The sequence below is a fragment of the Phocoena sinus genome, chromosome 13 (genome assembly GCF_008692025.1).
Source record: "Phocoena sinus isolate mPhoSin1 chromosome 13, mPhoSin1.pri, whole genome shotgun sequence".
In the NCBI taxonomy this organism is placed as follows: Eukaryota; Metazoa; Chordata; class Mammalia; order Artiodactyla; family Phocoenidae; genus Phocoena; species Phocoena sinus.
This window is the reverse complement of record NC_045775.1, coordinates 84,327,952-84,353,963: the sequence shown is the minus strand read 5'-3', so window position 1 is coordinate 84,353,963 and position 26,012 is coordinate 84,327,952. Positions and strand designations below refer to the sequence as shown.

The 26,012-nt window shown below is 45.4% G+C and overlaps 1 protein-coding gene across 4 annotated transcripts in view; it reads right to left on the bottom strand.

The window, feature by feature from the left end:
* Positions 1–25,653, bottom strand: part of PDCL3 (phosducin like 3) — a 122,411-nt gene extending 96,758 nt beyond the window's left edge. For 2 of the 4 annotated variants that reach the window (XR_004352754.1, XM_032652568.1), the window contains exons 1-6: positions 25,464–25,604; positions 22,797–22,926; positions 20,293–20,383; positions 19,942–20,085; positions 18,761–18,969; positions 16,531–16,686 (exon numbers count right to left, since the gene is read on the bottom strand). Coding sequence is in view for 3 of the 4 variants with exons in the window: in XM_032652568.1 (XP_032508459.1) it covers positions 16,544–16,686; positions 18,761–18,969; positions 19,942–20,085; positions 20,293–20,383; positions 22,797–22,926; positions 25,464–25,469 (723 nt within the window). In the remaining variant the exon portion in view is untranslated. Of the gene's footprint in view, positions 1–15,849; positions 16,687–16,855; positions 16,922–18,760; positions 18,970–19,941; positions 20,086–20,292; positions 20,384–22,796; positions 22,927–25,463 lie in introns of those variants that run through there. The other 2 variants (XM_032652565.1, XM_032652567.1) reach the window with 2 other exon arrangements.
* Positions 25,654–26,012: the final 359 nt, after the last annotated feature.

Sequence of the window (26,012 nt, the reverse complement as noted above, 5' to 3'; positions counted from 1 at the left end):
ATGAAAATGAATTCAGTAAGAGCATAACCTTTAGCTCTGAACCCAAACGCTGCTCGACTCATCATGACTCCGGGTGATGACTCATCTCCACGGTGGACCCAACAAATTTTGGGAAACTACCATAGTGCCTTTCCTTTCGTTCCAGTAAAGGCCCTCAAAGCGCCAGCTGTGCGCCAGGGACCACGTAGGTGCAGGGGACACACGGGTGGGTGTCAGCACCTATCCTCAAGGGGTTTTGGGCCAGAGGCACCAACTGCCGCTCACCAGAGCGTCAGCACTGCTGTTAACATCACACCACTGCAAGGAAAGGGGAAGGACACTTGGTCTCTGATGGTCATGGACTCAGCGTGGAGAAGGCAGCCTCTCAGGGAACTGGAAACTCCATCCCACAAACCACCTCTTATCATCATCCTGTCTATTACTCCCTTTAAAGCTAACTTGCATTCCAAGTTTCGGGGTATTGTCCCAATTTTATTCCTGGCTTCAGCCAACATTCCTGGAAAGTCAATGCCTAAAGCCACACTGGCTTCCCTTAGTCCTACTATGCAGGGAAAGGATGCTGAAGACAAGAGGTCAGAGAGAAAACCCAGTCCTGCTTTTTAGCCTCTATTTTCTATGCTCTCTTTGGCTTCTACCTCTCCAAACAAGCTTTTAAAGAAATCCTAATTGGATAACCATTTGGGAAGCAAAAATAGAAGTGGGTTTCTTATACTAAAATTATATCAAACAAAATGAAAACATTAAAATACCAGAAACAAGCATAAGTGATATTTTTCACCTGGGCCTAGGGCAGGTCTGTGTGCTACCAGAAGTTGTAAACAATGAAATGCTGAACATGGTAACACTTCTATATGGCAAAAATGGACTAAAACAAAACAAAAATAAACAGGTTAAAAACAAAGATAAACTGAGAAAAAACAAGAAACACACGACAAAGTGCTAGTATCCTTAATATGCAAAGAGCAGTCACATATCAATAAAAAAGGAATACCTCAATAAAAATGGGTAGAGAACTGGTAATTTTTCAAAGACATACAAATGTCCAATTATATAAATATGAAAATGAAATTGTTTTCTTGATTGGTAGGATTTATAATACCTAATGCTGACAAAGGTGTTTATGGGAGTATAAATTTGGCATGTTTCCAGAGGGAAATCTCTGGAATAGAGTAAACAAAATGGTAAATGTATATGTCTTTTACCCAGCAATCTCACTCCTAGGAAAACTAGAAAATAATTGGCCAACTGCATAAGCAACATGTCCATTGAACCATGGTATATACGTGGTATAAACTTGAAATCGTTTGTCTTTCAATAATGGAAAAGAATAATTTTTAGCTGTGAACCAAAGTTTTAATTGGCTCATTATGACATTATAGTGTCTTCATTAAATAAATTATGGTATACCAACCCTATATCATCCTATCCTATTAGCCACTAGACAGGATAATGTAACTCTATATTATCATAAAATAGGACCAGAATATATTTCTGAGCTTTAACAACAGCAACAGAAAAGTGAGAACTATCTCTCAATCCATAAAAAGATTGTGAGTTGAAAGGATGTTCATCAAGACGTTAACAGTGCTTTATCTGTGTGTGGCTGGATTCAGGATAGTTTACTTGCTTCGAACATTTAAAAAGATTCTTAGGGCTTCCCTGGTGGCGCAGTGGTTGAGAGTCCGCCTGCCGATGCTAGGGGACACGGGTTCGTGCCCCAGTCCGGGAAGATCCCACATGCCGCGGAAAGACTGGGCCCGTGAGCCATGGCCACTGAGCCTGCGCGTCCGGAGCCTGTGCTCCGCAACGGGAGAGGCCCCAGCAGTGAGAGGCCTGCGTACAGCAAAAATAAATAAATAAATAAAAATAAAAAGATTCTTATATGGCAAGAAGGTATTGTTTTAAAATCAGAAAAATACAAGCTATTTTCATGAAAGAAAAAACACCCAAACATACACACAAGCCCTGCTTTTCAAATACGTCCAATCCAGTGACCACACTTAAGCACTGAGGTAGGAGACACAGAGATAGATGGAAACATATAGATATACAGATTATAGATACACAGAATACAGATGCTTAGAAACATTGCCTTGAGAGAACAGAAAAGCTACATTCTGAGGTTCAAGGTGAACTGCACAGTTCTTACTTCCCTCCGGAGTAACACCGTTCTTTCAAATACCCCCAATAAGGCTAACAGACGCTAAGAGCAATCCACAATAATACACTACAATATTGATTATGATTCAAAACATAAAGGCGGCATTCAGCTGAGACTTTGGGTTTTCCGTGTCACAGGCTCTGGTAGAGCTTCTCTGCCTAGAATACTCTTCCCAAGGCTCACATTTACAGTAAATGTAATTACACTTTAATGGCATTCATCTCATTCTGTCACTTTTTCCATAGCTCCTATTTTTAACCAGCACAATGGGAACATTTGTCCTCTGATTCACTAATGAGTTTTTAGGCCAGGAGTCTGGCTTTTTAAATGACAGTTCCCTTAATCCTAGTGCTGATTTTTTAAATGAAGTAACAGCCTGTAATTAAAACAACGGAGCACAGGCAACCTCATGGAATAAGGATAGCGATCCAGCACTGAGTTCAGGTAATGGGGTCCATCAGCCACTGTGCCAGAAGCAGGAAGTGGGGAACAAGGGTCTGACCCTGGCTTTGTGGCCTTGGAAGCCACTCCGAGGTCCTGCACTCAGTCCCTACGAAAAGGGACACTGATCCTGAGGTTCCTCTCAGTCAGGCCCACCCAGCAGGGTGAACCAACGTCAACCAGAGGCTTTTGCTCCTCTGGAAGAAGCCGGGGCATCAGTTCTGCCCACTCAAGCAATGCACGTGGGACCTCCACAGACGATGGGGCTGGTGAGGCTCTCCTGTCAGATCAAATTCCATGGAGACGTGGAAGGCATGTCCCCTCCCCTTGTATCTCAGCCTGCGGGGGACACCTTCACCCAGCAGAATGTAGCGGGAGTGACTCCCTGAGATGTCTGGGGCTCAGTCACAACAGGCCACCAGCTTCCTGCTGGCTCTCTTCACATGCCCTTGGGACACTCCCTCTCGGAACCCAGCTTCCAGGATGCGCAAAGCCAGGGCCGTGACCACGGCATGAGTGGGCTCTGGCCGATGGTCCCAGTGAGCCCAGCCCTCGAGCCAGCATGACCCAGCCCCACACGTGAGTGAAGGAGCCTCGGGGTGACACAGCCCTGGCCATGTGAGTTATTCCTGGCGTGAGTCTTACTCGCAACATCGTGGAGCAAAGGAAAACCGTGCCCACTGGGTGTTGATTCACAGAATTCGTGAGTGTAACACGAAGGTGGTTGTTCATGCCACTAGGTTTGTGGTGGGCTGTGGGGCGCTAATCACAGCTGGAACCCCAGGTCTGATGAATGAATTCCCGTAGTAAACGCTCACCTGGTACTTACCAGAGCAAGGCCCTCTACTAAGCAAGATACAGACATTAATTTCTATTACGACTATAATATTGACCTTTGTAACAGCACTGTGAGGTCCGTATCATTTCCATCTATATTTTACAGTTGAGGAAACTGAAGCTCAGAAAAGTTAAGTAACTTGCCCAAAGTCACACAGCTATCAAGCAGGAAAGGTAGCTTCCAGATGGGGGTTGATTTAACTCTGGAACACACACTCCTCAACCACTTGGTAGGTACGCTGGTTCTGCCCAAATCTCTGTAGCCTAAACTTCATGTATCCACTCCACCAACAGGCCCCAGCATCCTTTGCTTCTTTCTGCCTGGCCTTGCTAAACTGTGATCAGATGCTCCAGGGAAACTCACCTGTTCTGCACACCTCAAGAAAAATCTAATAGAAAGACACTTTCTCCCTAGGAATGGGCAAGTTCATTAGGTACCGTTCAGACCAGCCTCACAATGACTCCTGGCCCTGACCTGATTCTTCCGCAAGCCCAGGCAGGGGCTAATTCACTTTGTTGCAGCCACACGTGCAACCAGAGATTGCTTCTTGAGCTGCAAGACCCTGCTTAACAGTCATTTTATTTGGGTACACGTTGAGTTCCCTGGGTTCTTGTGTGCTAACTCAGCAGGCCTGCTGTCTCCAAAAGAGGACACTGAATGGTAGTGGCCTTGGAAGGCCTTCGGGAGCTCTTAGGTGTTGAATTTCTTTGCTTCTGCAAACATTTATACACACCCACGAGCAAACCCTGGTCAATAAAGGATAACGCTCTGTGGACTTTTAGCAAAAACTTTCTTTCTTAAACTCCACTTCTGCTTTTTAAAAGTTTTTCCTAGAACCATGGAATCAAACCCTGATAGTGCTGCCATTAGATCGTGCAAAAATCTGCTGCAGAAGTCTCGTCGACTCTAGGTACCAATTGAAAATTAACAAAACCTTCCCTATGGTCCTTTCCAAACAATTAAAAGTCCTGAACAAAAACGGCAAAGCTTCTGACCCACCTAATGCTCTATTTGCAAAGAGAAGGATAAACTCACTAACTTAAAAATAGTTGCCAACACAGGGCCTCCAAATAACATTGATTCTTCCCTCCCACCCCCTTTCCAACTTTCTTTCCCTCTCTCCCTCCCCCCTTCCTTTTTTCTTTCTTTAAATGATGCGCTTACTGGGTTTAGGGTGAGAACCACGAGAGGTCACAAACACAAGTGGACGCTGGGAGAGTGTGGGAAGAATTGTATCTCTCTGATATGTCATAACGTGTTACAAAATCGCTAGAAGAGCAGATCAAATATGACTCCGAATTCATTTTGAAGAGATTCGCCACCCGCCAACCCCAATCCACTGTTCACTGATTGAAGCATAAAAGTGTATCCAGTAACACTGAAAGTTCACTCTCCCAAGACCTCTCACTGCCGAGGACATGTCTGGCTGAATATCAGTCGTAGGATCTGCCGAGGAACAGTGAGGGGAGATTGAACAAAAAGCCTCGGAGGGAATTCTCAAGTCCGGGGAACTTTCATTCTGCTTCCTGTCCTGCTGGCTGATGCCATTTCTCTCTCTCAGACTCATTCTAACACAATGGAAAATGAAAAACGTGCCTTGAAGCCCAGTGACTTTCATCCTACTGTCTGTGAATGTGGTCACTGCCCTCTATGAGCTGTACATTATTCCCAAAGAATTCACATGCAGGATCCCGGAAGAGGACAGGAATGGCCCGGATGCTACACAGCCCAGCACGGGGCCCTCTTTCCACGATGATGCCATTCCTGTAATTGAGAGGGTGCATCCATTAAGAGGGCTGATGAATAGTCTGAGATCACACAATCAACTGTTATGCAGTAGAGACCTCAAATAGAGAAAACTCAAGGCAAAAAAAACTCCAGCATTTAATCCATGTGGAGGAGAGATGTCCTGGAAAGTGATAAATGAAACAGTGTGAGAACATAAAAGCCTCATATGCTTTTGACTGAGAATTTTACTCACTAGGACACCAAGAAAGTAAGGGGTAATCTAGAAAGAGATGTTATTTCCTAACATTCTAAGCAAAATTTAAAAGACCAGAGGAATAAATAGATTACACAGAAGGACTGTGTAATGGTAGAAATAAAAAAGGAAAGAAAACTACATGAAGTTCCCCAAATAAGAATTTAAGATTCTTCCCAAATTGTACTGACAAACTTACTGTATGAGTTTCTGGGTCATGTGAGGCCCAGTTTATAATCACAAGTACTAGGACCAAGCAGTTCATTTCAAATGAGCGAATCCACCATGATGCCAAAGGCTCTGTGCTTTCAAACAGCAGGTTGCTGCTGCTGGCAATGGCGACTACTATTATTACAGCCTCGACAACAATGAGACGTCAGCAAAGTGTTCTAAACACTTTACAAATCTCAGTTCATTTAGTCCTCACAGTAACCACCTGGGCCGGATCCTTTTTACAGATGAGAAAACTGAGGCACAGGGAGGTTAAACACGTTTTAATGGCACCATGAGAAGCCACCGTAGGTGCTGCAGGTAGTGATAAAGATGAAGCTATTTGCTCCACGAAGGTTGGTCCCTTGGATAATCTGGAGTCACACCAGGCTTCAGGGTGTAGTCCTCAGCCTGACATATTCAAGATTATCCTTTAAGTTAGAGCTAATCAAGTCTCAGGGATGGATTTGTACAAACCACTATAATCCAGCTTTAATTATAAACCAGAATACCCATTTACGAGAGGTTCCCAAACATCCACTAGTTCACAGCTCAGTAAATTTCTCACTGTGCCCCTAAGCCAAAAAAAACCACGTACCAGTTTCTTTTATTAAGTGGTTAGGGCCAAACAACTTAAGAAGCACTCAGGTCCTAAAAACTTTTAGCTGTTTGCAAAAATATATATATGAGGAAATTGAAAGAAAAAATAAGTTTATTATTTATTAACCGGACGTGAGTGCCTGTCGGGCGCTACACACTTTCCCCACCTTGGAATCTGACACTGTCACCTTCACTTCCTGCTTCAGGTTGAATTTTGAGCTGTATCTGCTTTTAGCAAAGCAACTGCCAAAAACCCTGCTTAGGAAAGATATGACATCGTCAAGAGAGGGCAAGTGCAAGCTTGTGTCAAAGCTGTGAACTCCCTGCAGGTAACAGGTGCTGTCATGTTTGTTAAATGAGCAATATTGCTGTGCCTCCCTTGACAACTTAGGATACCCCACCCCCATTAACCTGCTGCAGGAATCTGGGGTGCCACGGCACACAGTTTGGGAACTGCATTAATTCACAGTAAGAAATACAACTGCCAAGTGTACTGGACTTCACCCATTTTTCTTCCCAGTAGCATTGGGAAACCAAAACAGAATGAGAAAACCTTTGGGACTCAAAGTCAGTAAGGGCTGGTAACAAGGGGCTGACAGATCTGTCCCAACTTTGATCTAGTAACCGTGGTTACAGTACTATAGCCCAGTCCAGTCCAGTTTGCATGCCTACGTGTGTGTGTGTGTGTGTGTGTGTGTGTGCGTGTGTTCATTACACTATTTTATTTGGGGATCTTCTCAAATCCAAGGGATAGAACAAACAGTTGCAAGGTTTTTTTTTACTGTTTTCTGTAACATTTGCAGAAAGGCAAAGGATGACTTGTGAGTCAACTTTTTACTAACTACAACTTTTTCTGAACTATACGTATATGTTTTGTAATTACTCGAAGTTTTTTTAAAATCACCATCTCAGAGAAAGTTACTACAAAAAAAGAAGTACTGGTCTTTAAAATATGGTATCTGCTTTAACAGGTATACAAAGGATAACAGCAGCATTTTTCCTATCAGGAAGCTGGTATTTTCAACATTTTAAATGTCAGTGAACGGCTTCAGAGTTTATGATCTGCTTTCAAAATTAAAAGCTAGAATGGTCAAGTTAAAATAGGCTTCTTCATCCACTATAGGATATAACTAACTCATTTCATCAATTCTAAGCACCGTTCCCCCTCATTTTTGACGTTTCCAAGGTCCGGGTGCATCCTACAGGGTCTGTTGGCCAGGCAGCTGCAGGGATCAAGTTGGCTTTGCTCGCCACCTTCTGGTAGAAGCGAGGAAGTGCCAGCATCAAATCTAGTAGCACAGGGCATCAGAGCTGGACTCCTAATGGAAGGACATTTTAAGATTAATTAACAGATTTATTTTGCTTCTGCTTGCCGTTTTATGTATGCACAAGAGTGATACGTGACAAAAATCTATGTTAGAATACGTCTAAGCAAGCTCTTTAAAAATAGAAAGTAGAAAGAACTTCTGGGCAAGCTCAGACTGGCTTTGCACCACCAGCATCCCACCCCATGTCTGTCTGTCCAGGTCCTTCTCCCAGGTCGACACCTGCCCGGCCCTTGTGTAGGCACAACCCAGAAGTGCATGAGAGTTTACCCCCCTGGGAGAAGGCTTCAGGCAGTGGGGGTCAGGACTGAGGGGTACGTGACCCAGCCTCCCCTCTGTGGGTGGGCAACGCTGCACACTTCCCAGACGGCCCTAAGCAATGGACTTCCCACTGCCCGCAGCAGTGACCACAGATTCTCACCCTTATGCTGGCCTCTCCCCCTTCCAGCCTCCCTCTCAGCTCCCTCACTCCTGCCTCCTGGACCCCCTCTCACTCTGCACCCAAGCCCTCGGCTCAGGCTCTACACTGGGGCAGATGCAAAACTAAGACCTGTGCCCTTTAATCCTGGCACTTTATCACAGAAGAAAGTCAAGAACCAAGCACCACCTTTTTACACTAGTTACAACTTCCGATTTGATGTGACTCATGAACCACCATATTTTTAAAAAATCAACTTTGTTTTGTAGTATGGTGTTCAACTTCCAGAAAAATTAACAAGATAGTAGAGTATTCATACATCCTGCACCCAATTCCTCTATTCTTACATCTTACATTAATATGGCACATGTGTTACAGTTAACGAATCAATATTGATACATGGCTATTGGCTAATAACGTCCATACTTCATAATTCTTTCATTCTTCTCTTTCAGAATCCCATCAGGACACCTCATTACATGAGGTAGTCACATCTCCTTAGGCACCTCTTGGCGGGGGGGGTTCAGTTTTCTCAGATTTCCCTTGTTTTTGGTAAACTTGACAGTTTTGAGGAGTTGTGATCAGCTGTTTTGTAGAATGTTCCTCAACTGGGATTTGTCAGATGTTTGTGCACGATTATGGGCTTGGGGGAGGAAGACCAAAGAGTTTACCTTGTATCATTTTCATCCCATCACATCCAGGGGCCAAACTCGCAACATGCCTTATCGCCGGTGACTTTGACCTTGGCCACCTGGCTGACAGAGCCTGCCAGCTTTCTGCGCTGTAAAGCGACTCCTCTCTTTCCACACTGGTCACTTTGGAAGGAGGTCATCATGTGCAGCCTATGCATCTTAAGTGTGAAGCATCCACATAAATTATTCCGAATTCTGTGCCAGAGATGGTCTCTTCTCCCCACCTGGTTATCTAATCTCATCACTTGTCTGTATGGACTCACGGATACTTACTTTACACTTCGGTTGTTATCCAGTATTTACCTTGTTGCTCAAACCGTCCAGCCATTAGAAAACACCTGCATCCCTGTGGCTCACTGCCATCACTGTGATTTTTGGTTTTCTTTTGAGCGCGTCTTTACTGCATCCCTGTGGCTCACTGCCATCACTGTGATTTTTGGTTTTCTTTTGAGTGCGTCTTTACTGCATCCCTGTGGCTCACTGCCATCACTGTGATTTTTGGTTTTCTTTTGAGCGCGCCTTTACTGCATCCCTGTGGCTCACTGCCATCACTGTGATTTTTGGTTTTCTTTTGAGAACGTCTTTACTGCACCCCTGTGGCTCACTGCCATCGCTGTGATTTTTGGTTTTCTTTTGAGCATGTCTTTACTGCATCCCTGTGGCTCACGGCCATCACTGTGATTTTCGGTTTTCTTTTGAGCGCGCCTTTACTGCATCCCTGTGGCTCACTGCCATCACTGTGATTTTTGGTTTTCTTTTGAGCGCGTCTTTACTGCATCCCTGTGGCTCACTGCCATCACTGTGATTTTTGGTTTTCTTTTGAGCACGTCTTTACTGCATCCCTGTGGCTCACGGCCATCACTGTGATTTTCGGTTTTCTTTTGAGCGTGTCTTTACTGCATCCCTGTGGCTCACGGCCATCACTGTGATTTTTGGTTTTCTTTTGAGCGCGTCTTTACTGCATCCCTGTGGCTCACTGCCATCACTGTGATTTTTGGCTTTCTTTTGAGAACGTCTTTACTTTCTGGCACCACAAGATGATCCAGGCGAATCTCGTCTATTTCCTGCTCCGGTTTTATAATCAGCTACTTTTCTAAAAAGCTCTGGTTCCTTTTTTAGGGAATGGTTATTAGAAACCAATATCTGGATGGTAGGTGCAGTCTTTGCAACGGGGGTGTTGCTGCTTTTAAGCCCCTTCGACTGACAGAGCAAAGAAATGTGTTTACTAACCTGTGTATATTACACTATCTAAATTTGTAACCACCGGGGTCTGCATGAGTTCATACTGATGGCTCCAACTCTAATCCATTACTCGTGGATCACTCTAGGCTCTTCCCCCAGCTTATCTGTATGTAACCTTACATTCTAACCGTGAGAAACCTGGCTCCCACCATCCGCCAGCCACTTACTTGTTTAAATCTAGAATATTATGGCAGTATCAGAATTGCTAACGCATACCAATGTAAGAAATTACTTTATGAGCTGCAGTATAGTCCTTATGCAGTTTCTTTGGTGCTTCATCTTACAGACTCCACTCATTTCCAAGGTTACTTAGGTCAGCACCATCCCCCCCAACCCCTTCTGCGAGGTTGTTTCATACATTTATAATACAGTTAATTGTTTTGTCGGTCTGTATTCCATCCATGTATCCCGATTCTCTAAGTGATTTTTTTTAAATGTGCATACATTAAGATTCCATTTTTGTGCTGTAAAGTTCTATGGGTTTTGACAAATGCATACTGTCATACCTCCACTTTCATTGTATCATTCCGAATAGTTTCATTGTTCTAAAAATCCTATGTGCTTTACCTCTTCAACCCTCCCACCCTCCCCCTTGAACCCCTGGAAACCACTGATCTTTTGAACATCTCCACAGTTTTGCCTTCTCCAGGATGTCCTGTAATTAGAATCATATATATAGTAGACCGTCTTTTCAGACTGGCTTATTTTACTCGGCACCCATGCTTTTTGTGGCTTGGTAGCTCATTTCTTTTGATCGCTGAATTACATTCCGTTGTATGAAATTACAATTTGTTTATACATTTATCTACTGACAGACATTTTGGTTGTTTGGGTTTTGGTCATTATGAACAAAGCTGCTATAAACATTTTGTGCGGACATTAGTTGCCAGGACCTAGGAGCGTGACTGCAGAATCATACGGTGAAAAGTATTAAGAGTATTTTCCATTTACTGTGCTCGCTGTTTAGATTTATTCCTAGCATCTTATTTTCTATGGTTCTGCCTCTTCTGTTTCTTTTTATTCTTCAATCTAGTCTTTTACTGAATTAACTGAGCACCCTCACACACACTATTTTAAAAGTTATATGCTTTTATTTTACTGTTACTTGAATTTTTTAAACCATATTTTTGCCAACCTCTTGAATACTTTTTAAGGGTCTAAGAACATTTAAACTCCAATTAAGTCCCCTTCAATTTGTGTGCTACTTTGCCTTATTTTTCACAGTTCTATTTCATCTTAATGTCATAAATAAGACATTATTTGTATTGTTTTGTAAAGTCAATGTTCAGATTTACCCGTACATCTTTTGGTCGCTATGCTCTCTTGAATCTCAGAGCTTTCGTCCTTGTCCTTCCGCACAAAGTAAATCCTCTAAATTTCCTTAGGGAGAGTCTTTTGATGATAAACGTACTTATTCTACGTCTGAAATGTCCATTTCACCCCCATTCCTAAAACAGAGCTTCACTGGGTATTAAGTCCTGGTTGATAGCTTCTGTTTTGTTGATGCATCTTCTTAGCCCATAGATACTATTACAGTCTCCTGGCTTTCACTGCCACTGCTGAGAAGGCAGTGTGCTGTACTGTTACTGTGTCGTAGGTAATCTGACTTTCCTGACTGCACTTACAAACTTCTCTGATATTCCACAGTTTCGCTGTATACATGAAGGTGTGGATTTACTTCATTTAACTCACTTGAAATTTGTATACCTTTCTGAGGGTTGATGTCTTTCATCAGTTCTGGAAAATCTACCTTCATCTTTCCAAATATTACCTATTTCCAATACTCTCCTTTTAAGATATTAAGAGATACACGTTAGACCTTCTCAGCCTCTCCTCCACATCTCTTCACCTAACTCTTATATTTCCACCTACTTGTCTCTGTGTGCTACCTACGGGGTAATTTTTGCCTCCACTCTCCAATTTACCAATTCATTCTTCCAATGCTTACTTTTATTTTTAAGATTTAATTTTTTTAAAGATTTTTTTTATATGGACCATTTTTTAAGTCTTTATTGAATCTGTTACAATACTGCTTCTGTTTTGTTTTGGTTTCTGGCCCCGAGTCATGTGGGACCTTAGCTCCAGGGATCGAACCCACACCCCCTGCATTGCAAGGCAAAGTCTTAACCAATGGACCACCAGTGAAGTCCCCCAATGCTTATTTTTATAAGGGACTTATATAAGCAACTCTTGTTCTTTACCCTTTTATTTATTTAAACATGTTAAATGTGCTCTTATTTTTGGTCTTGAAAATTCCACCACCCTCAATCTTTGCCATCTATATGCACTCTTCTTCTGCTGGCTTTCATTCAGAAGTCAAGGCATCCTGTGATTTGGGGGTTTGTGATTTATGACTCTGAGCTCATGTCCCTGTGGAAAGTGTTTGAAGGCTAAATTAAAGCTGAGCTCTTCTCGTGTGGATATGCAGTTGCTTTGGTCCAGAGCCCAGGGGCATGGCAACTTAAGACCTCCTTAAGAACGTCACAGGGAAAGTGTTTAGATCACATGTACCATGAGAATTTACACCCACACGAGGTAAGGCTTGTAACTGAATTCTTAGGGATGCTTGTGCTCTCCTTTCCAACCAGTGCTGGCTCCCCCCAAGACTGAAGGCAGTCCTTTGGGAGTCCAGCTGTTCGCAAGGGAATCTCCCTGAAGGCTCATCTCCTGCCACCTGTCCCCCCACAATCCATCTCACAGGAGCTCGGCGTCACCAAGAGTACGTGCCGCTGGAGGGTAAACAGGCTCGCCCATCTTTCCGCAGTTCTGCTTTCACTTTGTTTCTGGCCTCAGAGGATGAATTCCTTTCTTGACAGCTCAGTGGCACATTTAAGAACATTTTTAAAAAGTTCCATCCAACATTTTGAGTTACCATCAGGTGGGCTGTTCAGAGTATCTGGTCTTTCACAGATGGAAATGGAAGCCCTGGTCTGGTTCACAAAGTTACTGAAGGGCAATGATGAGGAAGCAGAGGTAGGGAACAGGCACTGCTCTGCTTCGCCAAGTAGTTTGAAAGCGGGGAGTAGAAAGCTTAGATCGGTTGTAGTTTTGACTGTTGAAGGGCAGGGGCCTTTAACGGGAGATGCATAAGCTGCTTCTAAAAGAGCCAAGATGGAGGTTACTTCTTTCCCAATAAGAGAAGTCCAGAGAGGGCAGTCAAGAGCTGGGTCACAGTGGCATCAAAAACATCACCCTCTCTGCTCTGGCTCTGTAAGCACACCCCACCGCCCAAGGAGGCTGCAATCACATCTACAATGTCTGTCCTTCTTAAGAAGCTTGCCCAGAACTCCCAGCCAACTTCTGCCCACCTCCCTCTGGCAACCTGTAGCTCCAAAGGAGGCTGGGAGTTTAATCCTTAGCTGATCCCACTGCTGCTCCAGCAGAGCTGGGGAATCCTGGCCCTTGTTAGGCAACTAGCAGTCCCTGACACTGGACCCAAACACTTACTGCCTGAGGCCCCACATCAAGGGAGAGGCTGAGATAGAGGATGACTTACTAGAACAAAGGCCTAAAGAATGTGGAGGAGAATGGGGTCAAAAGTATAAAGGTACGGCTTAGCCGTGGAGAGCAGACCCATCTTGACTGGACACTGAACACAGAGAAGAAGAGGCTACTGCAGGGATGCGCGGTGAGACTGGCCCCAGGGAACTCCTGGTAGCACACATGAGTGACAGTTCCCCTGTGGAGTCACCGAGCGGGGGCAGTCTGCAGAGTGCGGAAAGCCCGGACCATTGGCTGTGTGAACGTAAACATCAAGAACACCTGTCGAAAAGGCTGTGTTTATTTATGAGGAACAACTGGTTTCCATAAACAGGACAAAACCACTTCCATAGGAACACGCTTCTAAAGTAGGCGACACAGGGGACTTCCCTGGTGGTGCAGTGGTTAAGAATCCGCCTGCCAACACAAGGGACATGGGTTCGAGCCCTGGTCCAGGAAGATCCCACATGCCGCGGAGCAACTAAGCCCGTGCACCACAACTACTGAGCCCGCGCTCTAGAGCTCACGCGCCGCACTACTGAAGCCCGTGCGTCTAGAGCCCGTGCTCCGCAACGAGAGAAGCCACGGCAATGGGAAGCCCACGCACCACAATGAAAAGTAGCCCTCACTCGCTGCCAACTAGAGAAAGGCCATGCGCAGCAACGAAGACCCAAGAAGGCCAAAAATAAATAAATAAGGAATTGAACAAAAAAAAGTAGGCGGCACAGTCAAAACACATTTGGCCTGTCACACTTGAAAAGCACTTTGGCAAAATCTGGGCTTGTTATATAAGAAAACAGAATTTAAAGCTGGAAGTAATAAATGATGAGAAACGGAGGCATTAGTGACAGAGGACCCCCTTCTAAGCAGCCCTTTCGCATCTCTCATAAAGTGTCTTTTGCATCCAGGATGACGTCTCTGAGGCACTTCGGGAAGAAGACGCCCCAGGAAGCCGTTCTGTCTGCAACCTCAGCACAAGAGGATGTAAATTCAGGTCTGCAATGAGGTGGGTGTATACAACCTAACCGTATCCTTTTTCTCCTCCACAAAATAAGGAAAATAAAGAAGAATCAACTGTATTTATTATAATCAGCCCTCTGTATCTGCAGGTTGCGCATCTGCGGATTCAACCAACCATGGACTGAAAACACTCTGAGGACTGGAGAGCGAGCTGCGAGGGGCCTGAGCATCCGAGGATACCCCACAGGGCTCCTGGAACCAACACCCACCGATGCTGAGGGGCAAGGGTCTTATTCCATCTCACTTCTCCCAATTATTTACTATCACAACTTCCTGGGACCACTTCTCACCAACACTAGAAAGGGTTTCCTAGCACCTGTTCCACAGCCTTCCCCATACACCTTTCCTGCCAACACCAGGAGACAGAATCTCAGGATCTTTCTTGCCGGTGTTCCCTGGTCGCTGTGTGTTTCTGCTGTGGAATGAGACAAACTCGGTGCTTAAGAGCCAAGCTGTATCACCTCTAGCACATCACAAATGCTCCAAATGAAACAGAAAGAAGTTAATAGTAGTAACACAGCGAAGTCTCCCAGAATTAACTAACCTGCAGAAGTCTGCACAACAGGTTCGAAATCACGATACTCATTCTAGGACAGACATGCTGCTCTCTCCCCCTTTTTAAATCAAGTTCAGTCAGAACAACTGAACAGCTTCCTGGGGCCTGGGAGCCATGTGGTCAGACAGGGCTCATCAACCAAGTCCATGGACACCTGAGCTTCTGAGCGCAAACCAAGTGCCCGAGTCTGCATGGAGGCAAGATTTCACAGGAACACAGATCAAAGTGGCACAGCATATGTTGAGAATCACACCCTGTACGGGCTCCGCAGTGGAATGAAGTCTGCTGCCCTGTCACGGTGGACGCAGCCCCCGACCACACTCAGGCACAGCTCTCTCCCCCGGGAGTTGTGTGCACCGCAGCTCTCAGGCCAATGCAGCAGCCACACTTGCACCACCGCACTTCACTCTGATGGCAGCTGACAACAGAAAAACTAACCCATGGGACCAGTAGACAAGTGACAGAACTGACCAAGCTTATTTCAACCCTGCAACTAAAATTTCATGAGAAACCCTTCAAGGAAGACTATGACACAGAGTATGTTTTCATCAGCAGTGCTGGCTCACGTGTAGAGAAACAAAGTCACTAACACAGATCATTCGGACAGATCAAATGGGTCACAGCTGCTTGTTATTTTCCAAATTACGGCAAAAATAAAGGACAATAATCTGAAGGAACTTTGTGCCCTCTCTGATTCATACTTTTAAGAGTCAAACCAGCACTGAGTACTACATCACTCAACACTAGCATTAGGGAATAACGGTTCCCCTGATTATTCTGTTAATGTCAATTTGACAAGAAGCAGTAAATGCTAAGAGGATTCTGGTTCAGAAAACATCTTGCTATATATTTTACTGACTGATTGAGATACATGTTATCTATTAATGTGTGTGCTTATATCTATTTCCAAAAAAGAATTTAAGGTGATCTTTTACAGTAACTGAGACTGACATCTCAACAGCCTGAGACAAAAAATTACTTTAACCAGAAATAATATTTTACCCCAAATGGCGGTAAATTGGAATCTTTTAGTTACAGCTTTGATAAGGCAGTATTTGTTTCCCAAAAATTATTGTCTATTTCTTCTAAATAGGATAAATACTAAGACTTCTTCCTACCAATTACACCTTTATTTTATTTAATAATCCTGTTGCTACCTCTATAGAAGAATAAAAACAAATAATAATATAAATGCAAAGCTTACCTTGCCATTTTCCACTGTATAATTTACTCACATTACTAAAAAAAAAAAAACACCCTCCATACTTCTTCTTTTATAGTTTTATGTGAACAAATAGTGAACAGCTTTACAGCTTACCTAAAATACAAGTGAGGAAAACATAGACACCTGCCATACTAATATCTGGCTTTTATTTTTTCCTTAAGGAAATAATTTAAAAAGAGAGTTCCAAGAAATTTAAAAGGATTCCCAGCAATGATTACTTCTGAGATCTATGAGATTTGAAACATAGTTATAAAAGGCTAAAACCAAACTATACGTTCCTACTTGCTCCTTTTAAAAAAAATTCAGATGATGTGTCACATCAAGCAAGCTCATCAGGTTACCAGGGCCGCAGCCTTAGTCATCCTCAGAATCACTGGCCCTCCTGGTGGGGTCGGAGCACAGCACGGACGAAAGCAGCACATCTTCGATGGGTTTCCTAGGGTTTTCCTCCAGGCTTGTCTTGACTGCTCCAGACTCAGACAATTTCCACTCCAACTCTACATGATAAAGAAAAAGCAAATCGCCTAAGACACAGTCTGCATGGGGCCCTCAAGCCACAGTGTTTTTCTAAGCAGAAACTACGATCATCAACATTTGATGACAATTTAATTTATAAGGTGCCTGGAAGAAAGGGAAAAATCAGACCCTTAAGAAGGAAAAAAATACCTGCAAACACTTTTCCAGAAGATGAGGTCAAATGGGATATTACATACATTTGAACCTCTATGATAACTAAAATAAAAAACAGAGACTAAATCAATCTTCTAACAGCTAGTTTCTCGGCTTGCACAATTTCCCAGGAAAGCAACCTGCATGAAACATGTAAAGGAAATACTTTCACAGTCCTGCTGGCACTCTAATCATTAAATCTAAATTTAGTTAACAAAAGGAAATTCTTAAACCTCATGTCCAATATCTCAACCTATTAGAGTCAAAGGCTCCATGTATGATGACATCCTAGTCTGATACATTTGTTCCAAGTAATAATAATTTTTAAAAGTACCAGAAAATAAAGAATCAGTGACTAAAGGCTCAGCTCCTGTATTTTATGCTCTTGTAATCAGTGAAACTCCACATGGGTGTGAGACCTTGTGAAGCACAATCAAGTGATGTACTTTCCCACTGCAGAAAAGATCCCAGGCAGGACTGAGGGACAGTTGAGAGATTCTACTACAAATAGCCTGGTTAAAGTGACGCTCTACCAATTGGAAACTTCTGTTAAAATCTGAACACCAATTTTACTGAGTCGTGTTCAAAGTGCTCCACCAGTATTTTCAGCTCTAGATACCGTGGTTCAGTGTGATAAAAATTCAACAAATTTCTTAAAAATGATTTTTTTAAAGATTTCTGATTCTTAAGAATATATTTAAATTCACACATATGTATAAATGAATGTATTTAATGTTACTGTTCATTTATATGCAGTAATCATTATCTTATATGTTCACTAATCCTCAAATGAAACTTTTCCTAGAAATACAAACTATAATTATTATTGTATACCTCTCTCTCTTCCCTCATGGTATGTGCAAAAAGACCAAAATAAGAAGCAAACCCGTATTTAGTTTGAAACTCCATATGCCTCTGAACACTGGAATAATGCATAACTGATGTAACATATGTGTGTCTATGTATGTATGTATATGTTTATACTTTTCCCAGTTGAATATCTTACATAAAGAGTTACATAAAGTAGAATATCAAGTCATATTTTAACACACATTTCTAAAGACTACTAACTAAAGCACAGTTGGACATACTATTTCACTAAACAGATAAAGAATTCGACTTATCAAGAAACCTGCAGGCCTCAGCTTCTCTCTCTCATGTTATGTGTGCATATGTATTTTAACACCTCCTGTGTAACAGGCAGAAAAAAAAAACATATCCTTCAGGAGTTAAGAGGGAGAATAAACTGTTTTGTTTTTTTTGTGGTACGCGGGCCTCTCACTGTTGTGGCCTCTCCCGTTGCGGAGCACAGGCTCCGACGCTCAGGCTCAGCGGCCATGGCTCACGGGCCCAGCCGCTCCGCGGCATGTGGGATCTTCCCGGACCGGGGCACGAACCCGTGTCCCCTGCATCGGCAGGCAGACTCTCAACCACTGTGCCACCAGGGAAGCCCTAAACTTTTAATTTAAAAGCTACTATTCAACTGAGAAAAAATGTCTATAGATTTCTACATTTGTACACATGTAGATGCATATAAGCATGTGTCACTAGTAACATTCACGTGAATTAAACAAGAAATGAATGATGTAATCTTGAGCTACCAGTAAAAACGAGCACACTCAACTGTAGGGACAAATAAAACACATCAGACATTAATATTAAATATTTTAAAGTCCACCGTGCCCTCTTTTAACTGAGAATTACTAGAGCCCAGTTGTAACTGCCCCCAATGACTTGTCTAAGATGACAGATTCAACGTGCTTCTTCCCTTTTTACAATCACTCGCGTGGGGGCAAAGGTGAATCTGACAAGTCATCCTAATGTGTGTCTAGGAAACAGGCACCCTCGTCAACAGAAGCACCTCCTCCCCATCTCCCACGCGCACCTCAAAGAGGCCCTTACCATCCATTGTCAGGTTCATGCCACCAAACACCAGAGGTCCGATAAACTGAGCCTTGATATCACCTTCAAGGTACACAAATATTGTGGGCAGATTCCTATCCGGATAGTTGGGTATGCAGGTGGTTGATATGGCTTTGATAAATTTGACATCAGGAAACTTCCTGGCAAGTCCAATAAAGTGCTGATTTATCAGGGCACACAGGGGAATCCTATAAAAAGAGAAACAGAAGCCAACTGTGATTCTGCATTTGTACATAATAAATCTCAACTACCCTTCTGCCCTACATAAAACCTCATAATGACTTCACAAGTGATTCTGCTACTCCAGCCAAGATGAACTCACATTTAGAAAAAACTTTCTAACATGTTTAGGCAAAGGGAGGAATTCAAAATCCAAAGCCCAACTTAATTTGACTGAAGAATAAGTTAGAAACACAGCTCCAATGTAAAAGGTAACTGTCTTGCTCTTCTATAGGCAAGAGCATTCAAGGCTTAAAATGTGTGATTCAGAAAGCATTTCCTGCTTCAAAGAAACTCCCAACACAAGCATTAGACTCCACAGGATGGGAATAAAATTGGAGGTGAGAAGCGCCGTGGGTTTACTGCCTCACACGCCATGGACAATTCTCACAAAGGTTGCCCTCACCATCGACGAGAGTGATTCATTACATGGAATTGTGAAATGCCTGAGCTTCTCCAGAGGGACAAGTGACTGAGGAATTCATTTACAATTAAAAAAAAAAAAAAAAAAGAGTCTCCTCTGCTACACTGTAACAAAAGCATTCCTATTAGTCACATATTAATTAGAAAGTCTTAAGACAAAAATTAGGCTATAAGGTTTGGGCAAATCAGCAACAAAAACACTAGTTAAAAAAACAAAAAACAGGGCTTCCCTGGTGGCTCAGTGGTTGAGAATCCGCCTGCCAATGGAGGGGACACGGGTTCGTGCCCCGGTCCAGGAAGATCCCACATGCCGCAGAGCGGCTGGGCCCATGAGCCATGGCTGCTGAGCCTGCGCATCTGGAGCCTGTGCTCCGCAACGGGAGAGGCCACAACAGTGAGAGGTCCGCGTACTGCAAAAAAACACAAAAAACAAAAAAACCTCCTGGGTGGATTAAGCCTGAGATGTTCAAGATATAAATTCAAATTAACATTTAAATACAGTCATGAGATCAGCTCACCCTTGTCTGTAAAGGTGCAAGATGACCCACAAGCCCTCACCGGCTTTGGTAACTTCTTGAACATAATCCTTTCCTGAGATTTCCAAAACTTCTCCGAATTTATTCTTCAGTTGGGTTGCTTTCCACTCCGCCAGTCTTTGCTGCCTGCACAACAGAAGAGACAGACATCTTACAAACACACACACACACACACACACACACACACACACACACACACACCACCCCTTTCACACAGCAACCTTTGTAAAGGTCCAGGTTTTTTTATTGATTTGCCAGATTTATTAATGATTCAAAGGACACACATTTTAGCGCCACACAAAAGGCCAAGCAGTCCCTCTGGGTGGCACTAACCTGTACATTGCAACTGCACGTTCGTCTTCCTCATTAAATTCGTCTTCATTATCCTCCAGTTCTTCCAAAGTCATGTCTTCGTAAGTTTTCACTGAATGTCATCCAGTTGGCAAGAAACCATAAATGTAAAAGATGAACAAACACACATTTTGGTTTTCTTCCCTTCACTCTTTTCCTAAAGGAGTGCATGCAACACCAAAAGATCCCCAGCCCACCAAAACCCAAATAAAAAGTACTTAAGGTGTTACACTAGTAAATAAGAAGAGGAGGGTGTATTTAAAAAACAGCTGCCGGCCTGGCTCTCTTACCTCCACACAATAAGGATACAAACGGGAAGTTTCCCAAGTTTATAAAAGAGGAGAGTTGTATTTGCCTGAGCTAACCTGGCCGGATCTTCAAGCACAGACATTCACGGACAGGTGCATAACAGTTCTCATGCCTCTGAGGAGATGGAGGATACCCACTGAGGTCCTCCCCAGCACACCCTCCTAGAGTGAAAGGGCTATCCCCTGGTCTTCTCTTGTGAGTGCTAGGCAGCTCTACCTTTTCTTTTAATCAACTGCTATAAAATCTGTATTTTGCTTTATTGCCATAAACACCCTTGCTTCTTGACATCACATCAGGCCTTTGTCACCAGACCGCCACCCCGTCACTACCCGAAACTGCTCTTATCAAGGTCAATAATGACCCCTGTTTTCTCAACGGATGAGCACATCTGACCCAACCCATCACCACCTCCTCCTCAAAAGCCCATCTTCCTCTGGCCCCCTCTCCTCCTCCCTCAGGCCCTTTGCTGACTGGACTCCTTTTCTTCCTTATCGATACCCACTCCCTTGGTTGACCGCATCTCACAGCTTTAAATACTAGCAACATGCTGACAACTCCCCAAGTTATGCCTCCAGCCCGTATTTCTCTGGCTTGGGACAGCATCCCCAACTGCTCCCTTACCATCTCTATTCGTCTAACAAAAATCTCAAAGTGACCATGTCCCAAACAGAGTTCCTGATCTTACCTCCAATCCTATTCCTCCCCGAGCCTTCCGCATCTCAGCTGGTGGTAACTCCATCCTTCTGGCCGCCTGAGTCCAGAGCCCTGCAGTCATCCTTGACTTACCTTCCCTCACACCATCATAGGATCCATAAGCAACTCCTGTCAGTCCTACCTCCACAATACATCCAGATCTGGCCACTTCCACCCCCTGCGCTGCTCCAAGTCAATGGTACCACTTGCCAAAGGTACCGCTGCAGCCTTTTCCAGACTGGTCTCCCCACTTCCTGCCTTACCTCCCCACAGTCTGCACTCAGTAAGGCAACAACAGGACGGTGCTGTCAACACAGAGGACACGTCACTCCTTTGTTCAAACCTCCAGTGACATCCACCTCATTTGGCAGCAAAGCCAAGGTCCATACTAGAAGCTACAAGGTCCTAAATGGTCCGAGCCCTAGTTGCCTCTTTGAAGCTCCTACTACTGTCTCCCAGTCCTGCTGGCTTCCTGGCGGATTCTCCAACATGCTTTCCACTTCTCACTCACCTCCCTCAGGTCTACTCAACTGCCAGGGGGCCCTCTCTGACCCCTTCTGCAATTATACCCACCCCTCCTCCGGCCCCTTCCTGCCTTATCTTCCTACATTTCACTCACGTATCACTTACTGTCTGTCTCTCCCGCTAGAATGTAAGCTCCAAGAGGACAGGGGGTTTTGTCCGACCCGTGCACAGCTAAAGCCCCACTGCCTAGGAACAACACCCAGCACACAGCAATCCTTCAGTAAACATTTGCAGGATAAACGCTTTGCAATAAATCCTTCTCTAAATTAGCTCTAACATGTCAACAGGGGACAAAAGGCCTAGCCCCTGTGGTCAATGGTTCTCAAACTTTGGTGTAAATCAGAAACTCTTTGAAGCACTGGTTTAATATGCAGAGTCCTGGGCCTTAACCCCAGAGATTCTGTTTCAGTAGGTTCTCTGTGTTGTTGTGTGCGTTTGTTTGTTTGTTTTTGGGACAAGCACCCCAAGGGATTCCGATTCGGGTGATACAGCTACATGTGAGAAAGCCCCTCTCCTAGACCCTGTACACTGCAAACATCTTATGCTTCCCCAAATCAAGCTATTTTAATATTCGTAATCAAACCACAAAGATAAAGTATGCCCTCACGAGAATACGAACACTAAAAACTTTTGAGCAGATTTCCATGACATTATCCAAAGTGAATCACAGACCAGGAAAGTCAAGACTTGGAAATACTTTCCACGTGCTCATCCGACACAGACGAGGAACTGTGGAAACAGAGGGGGCCTCTGAAGTCCCCCTAATTCTGTGGCCCAGCAAGCTGAAGCCAGCGATGCCCTGTGACCCGCCTGAGATCCCAGAGGCAGCATCCAGCTCAGCACTCCAATCCCTGGCTCCCAACTCCTGCTCAGAGGATCCTTCTACCAAAGCAGTGAGAGGCCTGGCAAGTTGTCTCCCAAGCAGACAGACACGCAATAACGAGTAGCGGCACGCTCACCAATGGACTGCTGAAGGACCCGCTGCTCTTCCTCTTCTGCCTGCTTCTCCAGATCTTTCAAACTCTCCTTTGAGGGCAAGATGCCCTTTTTGCGTAAGATGTCATTCCACTCGGTGTCTGCATTGGGGTCCTAGAGCAGGTGGACCAAGGATACCATGAGTGCCAAGTCCACTGTGGAGGGTGCCATGGGTAAGGAGGGGTCAAATGGGAAAGTGGGGCTTCCCTGGTGGCGCAGTGGTTGAGAGTCCGCCTGCCGATGCAGGGGACACGGGTTCGTGCCCCGGTCCGGGAAGATCCCACGTGCCGCGGAGTGGCTGGGCCCGTGAGCCATGGCCGCTGAGCCTGCGCATCCGGAGCCTGTGCTCCTCAACGGCAGAGGCCACAGCAGTGAGAGGCCCGCGTACCGCAAAAAAAAAAAAAAAAAGGGAAAGTGGTGGGAAGGGGAATTCACACCAAACTATTCTGAGGCCTATTTCTGAGAAAGTGTCAAAAGACCCACAACCCCTGTTCCAACCTTCCTGTCTTGGGGTAAAAATCGGGCTATGATGTGCAGATCGGCATCAGTGCTAACAGCAATTCTCTGACCTGGCTTCTGGTGTTTTCATTAATGACTTGGAGTGATTCACTCGGCAGATATTTATTAAATACCTACTACACGTAAATTATTGTACTAGATGGTAGGGAAGCACGGTGAACGCCAAAGTCATCTATTTTACAGGTGAGAGGAAGAGATAGGCAATGAATAATTAAATATACAAAGAGATATATTACAAATTATGGCAAATGCAATGACCAACAGGCTGCTGAGCTAGAGAGTTCCAGGGGGCCTGCGTTCCACAGGATGGCCAAGGACGTTCTTTCAGAAGAGGTGACGTGTAACCATGACTGGAGGGTGAGACGAAACCACAAAGAGGAGTGAAAACTTAGGAAATTACTTTCCAGGCAGAGGGACCAGCCTGTGCAAAGGGTCTGAGTGCGGAGATCAAGCATCCTAATGCCCTGAGTGGCTGCAGGAAAATCAGAGGGAAAAGAGCCTGATTGACTCTCGAACGGCCAAACCTGAGAGGAGGAGCTGCGACCCCGTGGAAGAGCTCACAGTGGCTGACACTTATCGAGTCCTAGATGCTGGGACCCTGCGAAGCCCTTTACCTCTATCTACCTAGTTAATCCTCACAAGCCTGGGACAGCCACAGCGCCAGGCTGGAACAAGTCAAATTCACCAGGATCAAATGTCAGAAGGATAAATGTCGAAGTGGGCTCTTAGCTCCAGAACCTAGCTGCCCAAACCCTGGTTTGGCACTGCTTGGCGGGAACACTGCTAACGGACCCGGTCTGGAATATGAAACCGAGGAGCTGTGAAAAGGGCACAGGGATAACCAGGCCTCAGCCTCAGCTCCTTGTCCCAGTCTTGCTGAAATATGTCAAAAGAAAAACTAGGGGCTTCCCTGGTGGCGCAGCGGTTGAGAGTCCGTCTGCCGATGCAGGGGACACGGGTTCGTGCCCCAGTCCGGGAAGATCCCACGTGCCGCGGAGCGGCTGGGCCGGTGAGCCGTGGCCGCTGAGCCTGCGCGTCCGGAGCCTGTGCTCCGCAACGGGAGAGGCCACAGCAGTGAGAGGCCCGCGTACGGCGAAAAAAAAAGAAATACTAACAGAATCCTTTCCACGGGGTGGTCAGGAAAGAGGCGATGTTTTTAAGCCGGGACATGAAGGACAGAGGATGCAAAGGAGGCCAGGGCAGCCCTGAGTTTCCTCCTCACCAGACGCGCTGGATTTGGAGATGATCGTCCTCTCCAGCCCCCAACCAAACCCATACTAACTCCATCTCCCTTTTGCCGCTGAGTCAGAGATGAGTCTCTCAGGATTCCTGACCACAGCGAGATCCGGGAGGCAGCAGAATGACCTCTGGAGAAGGGTCCTTCAACAGTGACCAAACTGAGTTGTCAGAGATTTTCTCATAAAAGCATCCATTTCCACGGTGTCATTTTTTCCCACTTTTCCGTGGGTTTTAGTCAAATTCCATTAGCAAATTCCTGATACAATGAAAGAACAAAACTGGGGGATGTGGTTTTATCCATTTTAAGAAGGAAAGTAACTGGGCTGCGGGACCCTCGGGCTGAGCTCTGGAAGCTGAGGGAGTCCAGAGGGGGCGCACCTCTCAACCTGAACACCAACGTTGCGGGGAGGGTGTAATAACCCCTCACCCTGCTCTACGTGGAGTCAGAACACGGGTTATGTTATGGGACACCCCGCCCCCCAGGCGGGACCCTCCACTCGTGCAAGCCTCAGCTTCCATCCGCGAAGGGGTCCACAACGCACCTGCTCAGGTGCTCGCTAAGAGAGTTAACAAGTAGGAAGTAACTCTCAGTTAAGACCCGGAGAGGCCTTCGCAGGCCGCACGGGAGACGAGCTCAAGGAGAAGCAACCCCCCCAGGGCTGAGATTCCAGAGTGGGACACACGTCGCGGGGACGCCCAGCCCGCGGACCCGCGGGACCACGCCCGCCCGTGCGCACCGCGCCTGCGCCGGCCTAGCCTCGCGTGGCCTCCCCGTGCCTGCGGGGCCTGGCGCTTCCCACAGGTCTGGAAAGGACAGCCCGCCGCCGGCGCGGACCCAGCGGGACAAACGAACGGCCGCAGCCTCCAGACGTCGCGCCCCTCGTCTTGCTCACCTGCATTGTCTCACAATTCCCTCGAGCCCGGCCGGCGACGGCCTAATCGCCCCTCAGCTCTCTTCCACGCACGCGCGCAGCCGCCGCCCCCCTTCTTCTCCCAGCCCGGCCTTCGCCCCGCCCCCCGGGAGCGAGCTGGGCGGAGCCAGCGGGAAGCGAACTCTCTCCTCTGAGCCTGCGCCCGCTTCTCAAGAGACTGGCGCGGAAGCTGTGCGCGTGCGCGAGGCAGGACGCGCCTACAAGTGCGACTCTGAGCCAATCGCCGGGTGCTACCTTATTAGGGCAGGTCTTCGGCCTCCGAGCCCTGAGACCGAGGGGCCTTCCGCCGCGGGCCGAAGGTGTCTGAGGTCTCTGCCCAAGAAGTTAGAAATAGAAACGTGTCTCAGTGATTCAGTGTTACAACTATAAATGATGCAGAGTTACCTAAAACAGAAAGGTGAAAGTCTCTTCACCTGGTTGAGCCTCAGGCGTTTTATATTTGCAGAAGTGCTTAGCCCTTTGCGGGGCACACTGGAGGTACCGAGTAGAACTCAGCAAACTGAATTGTAA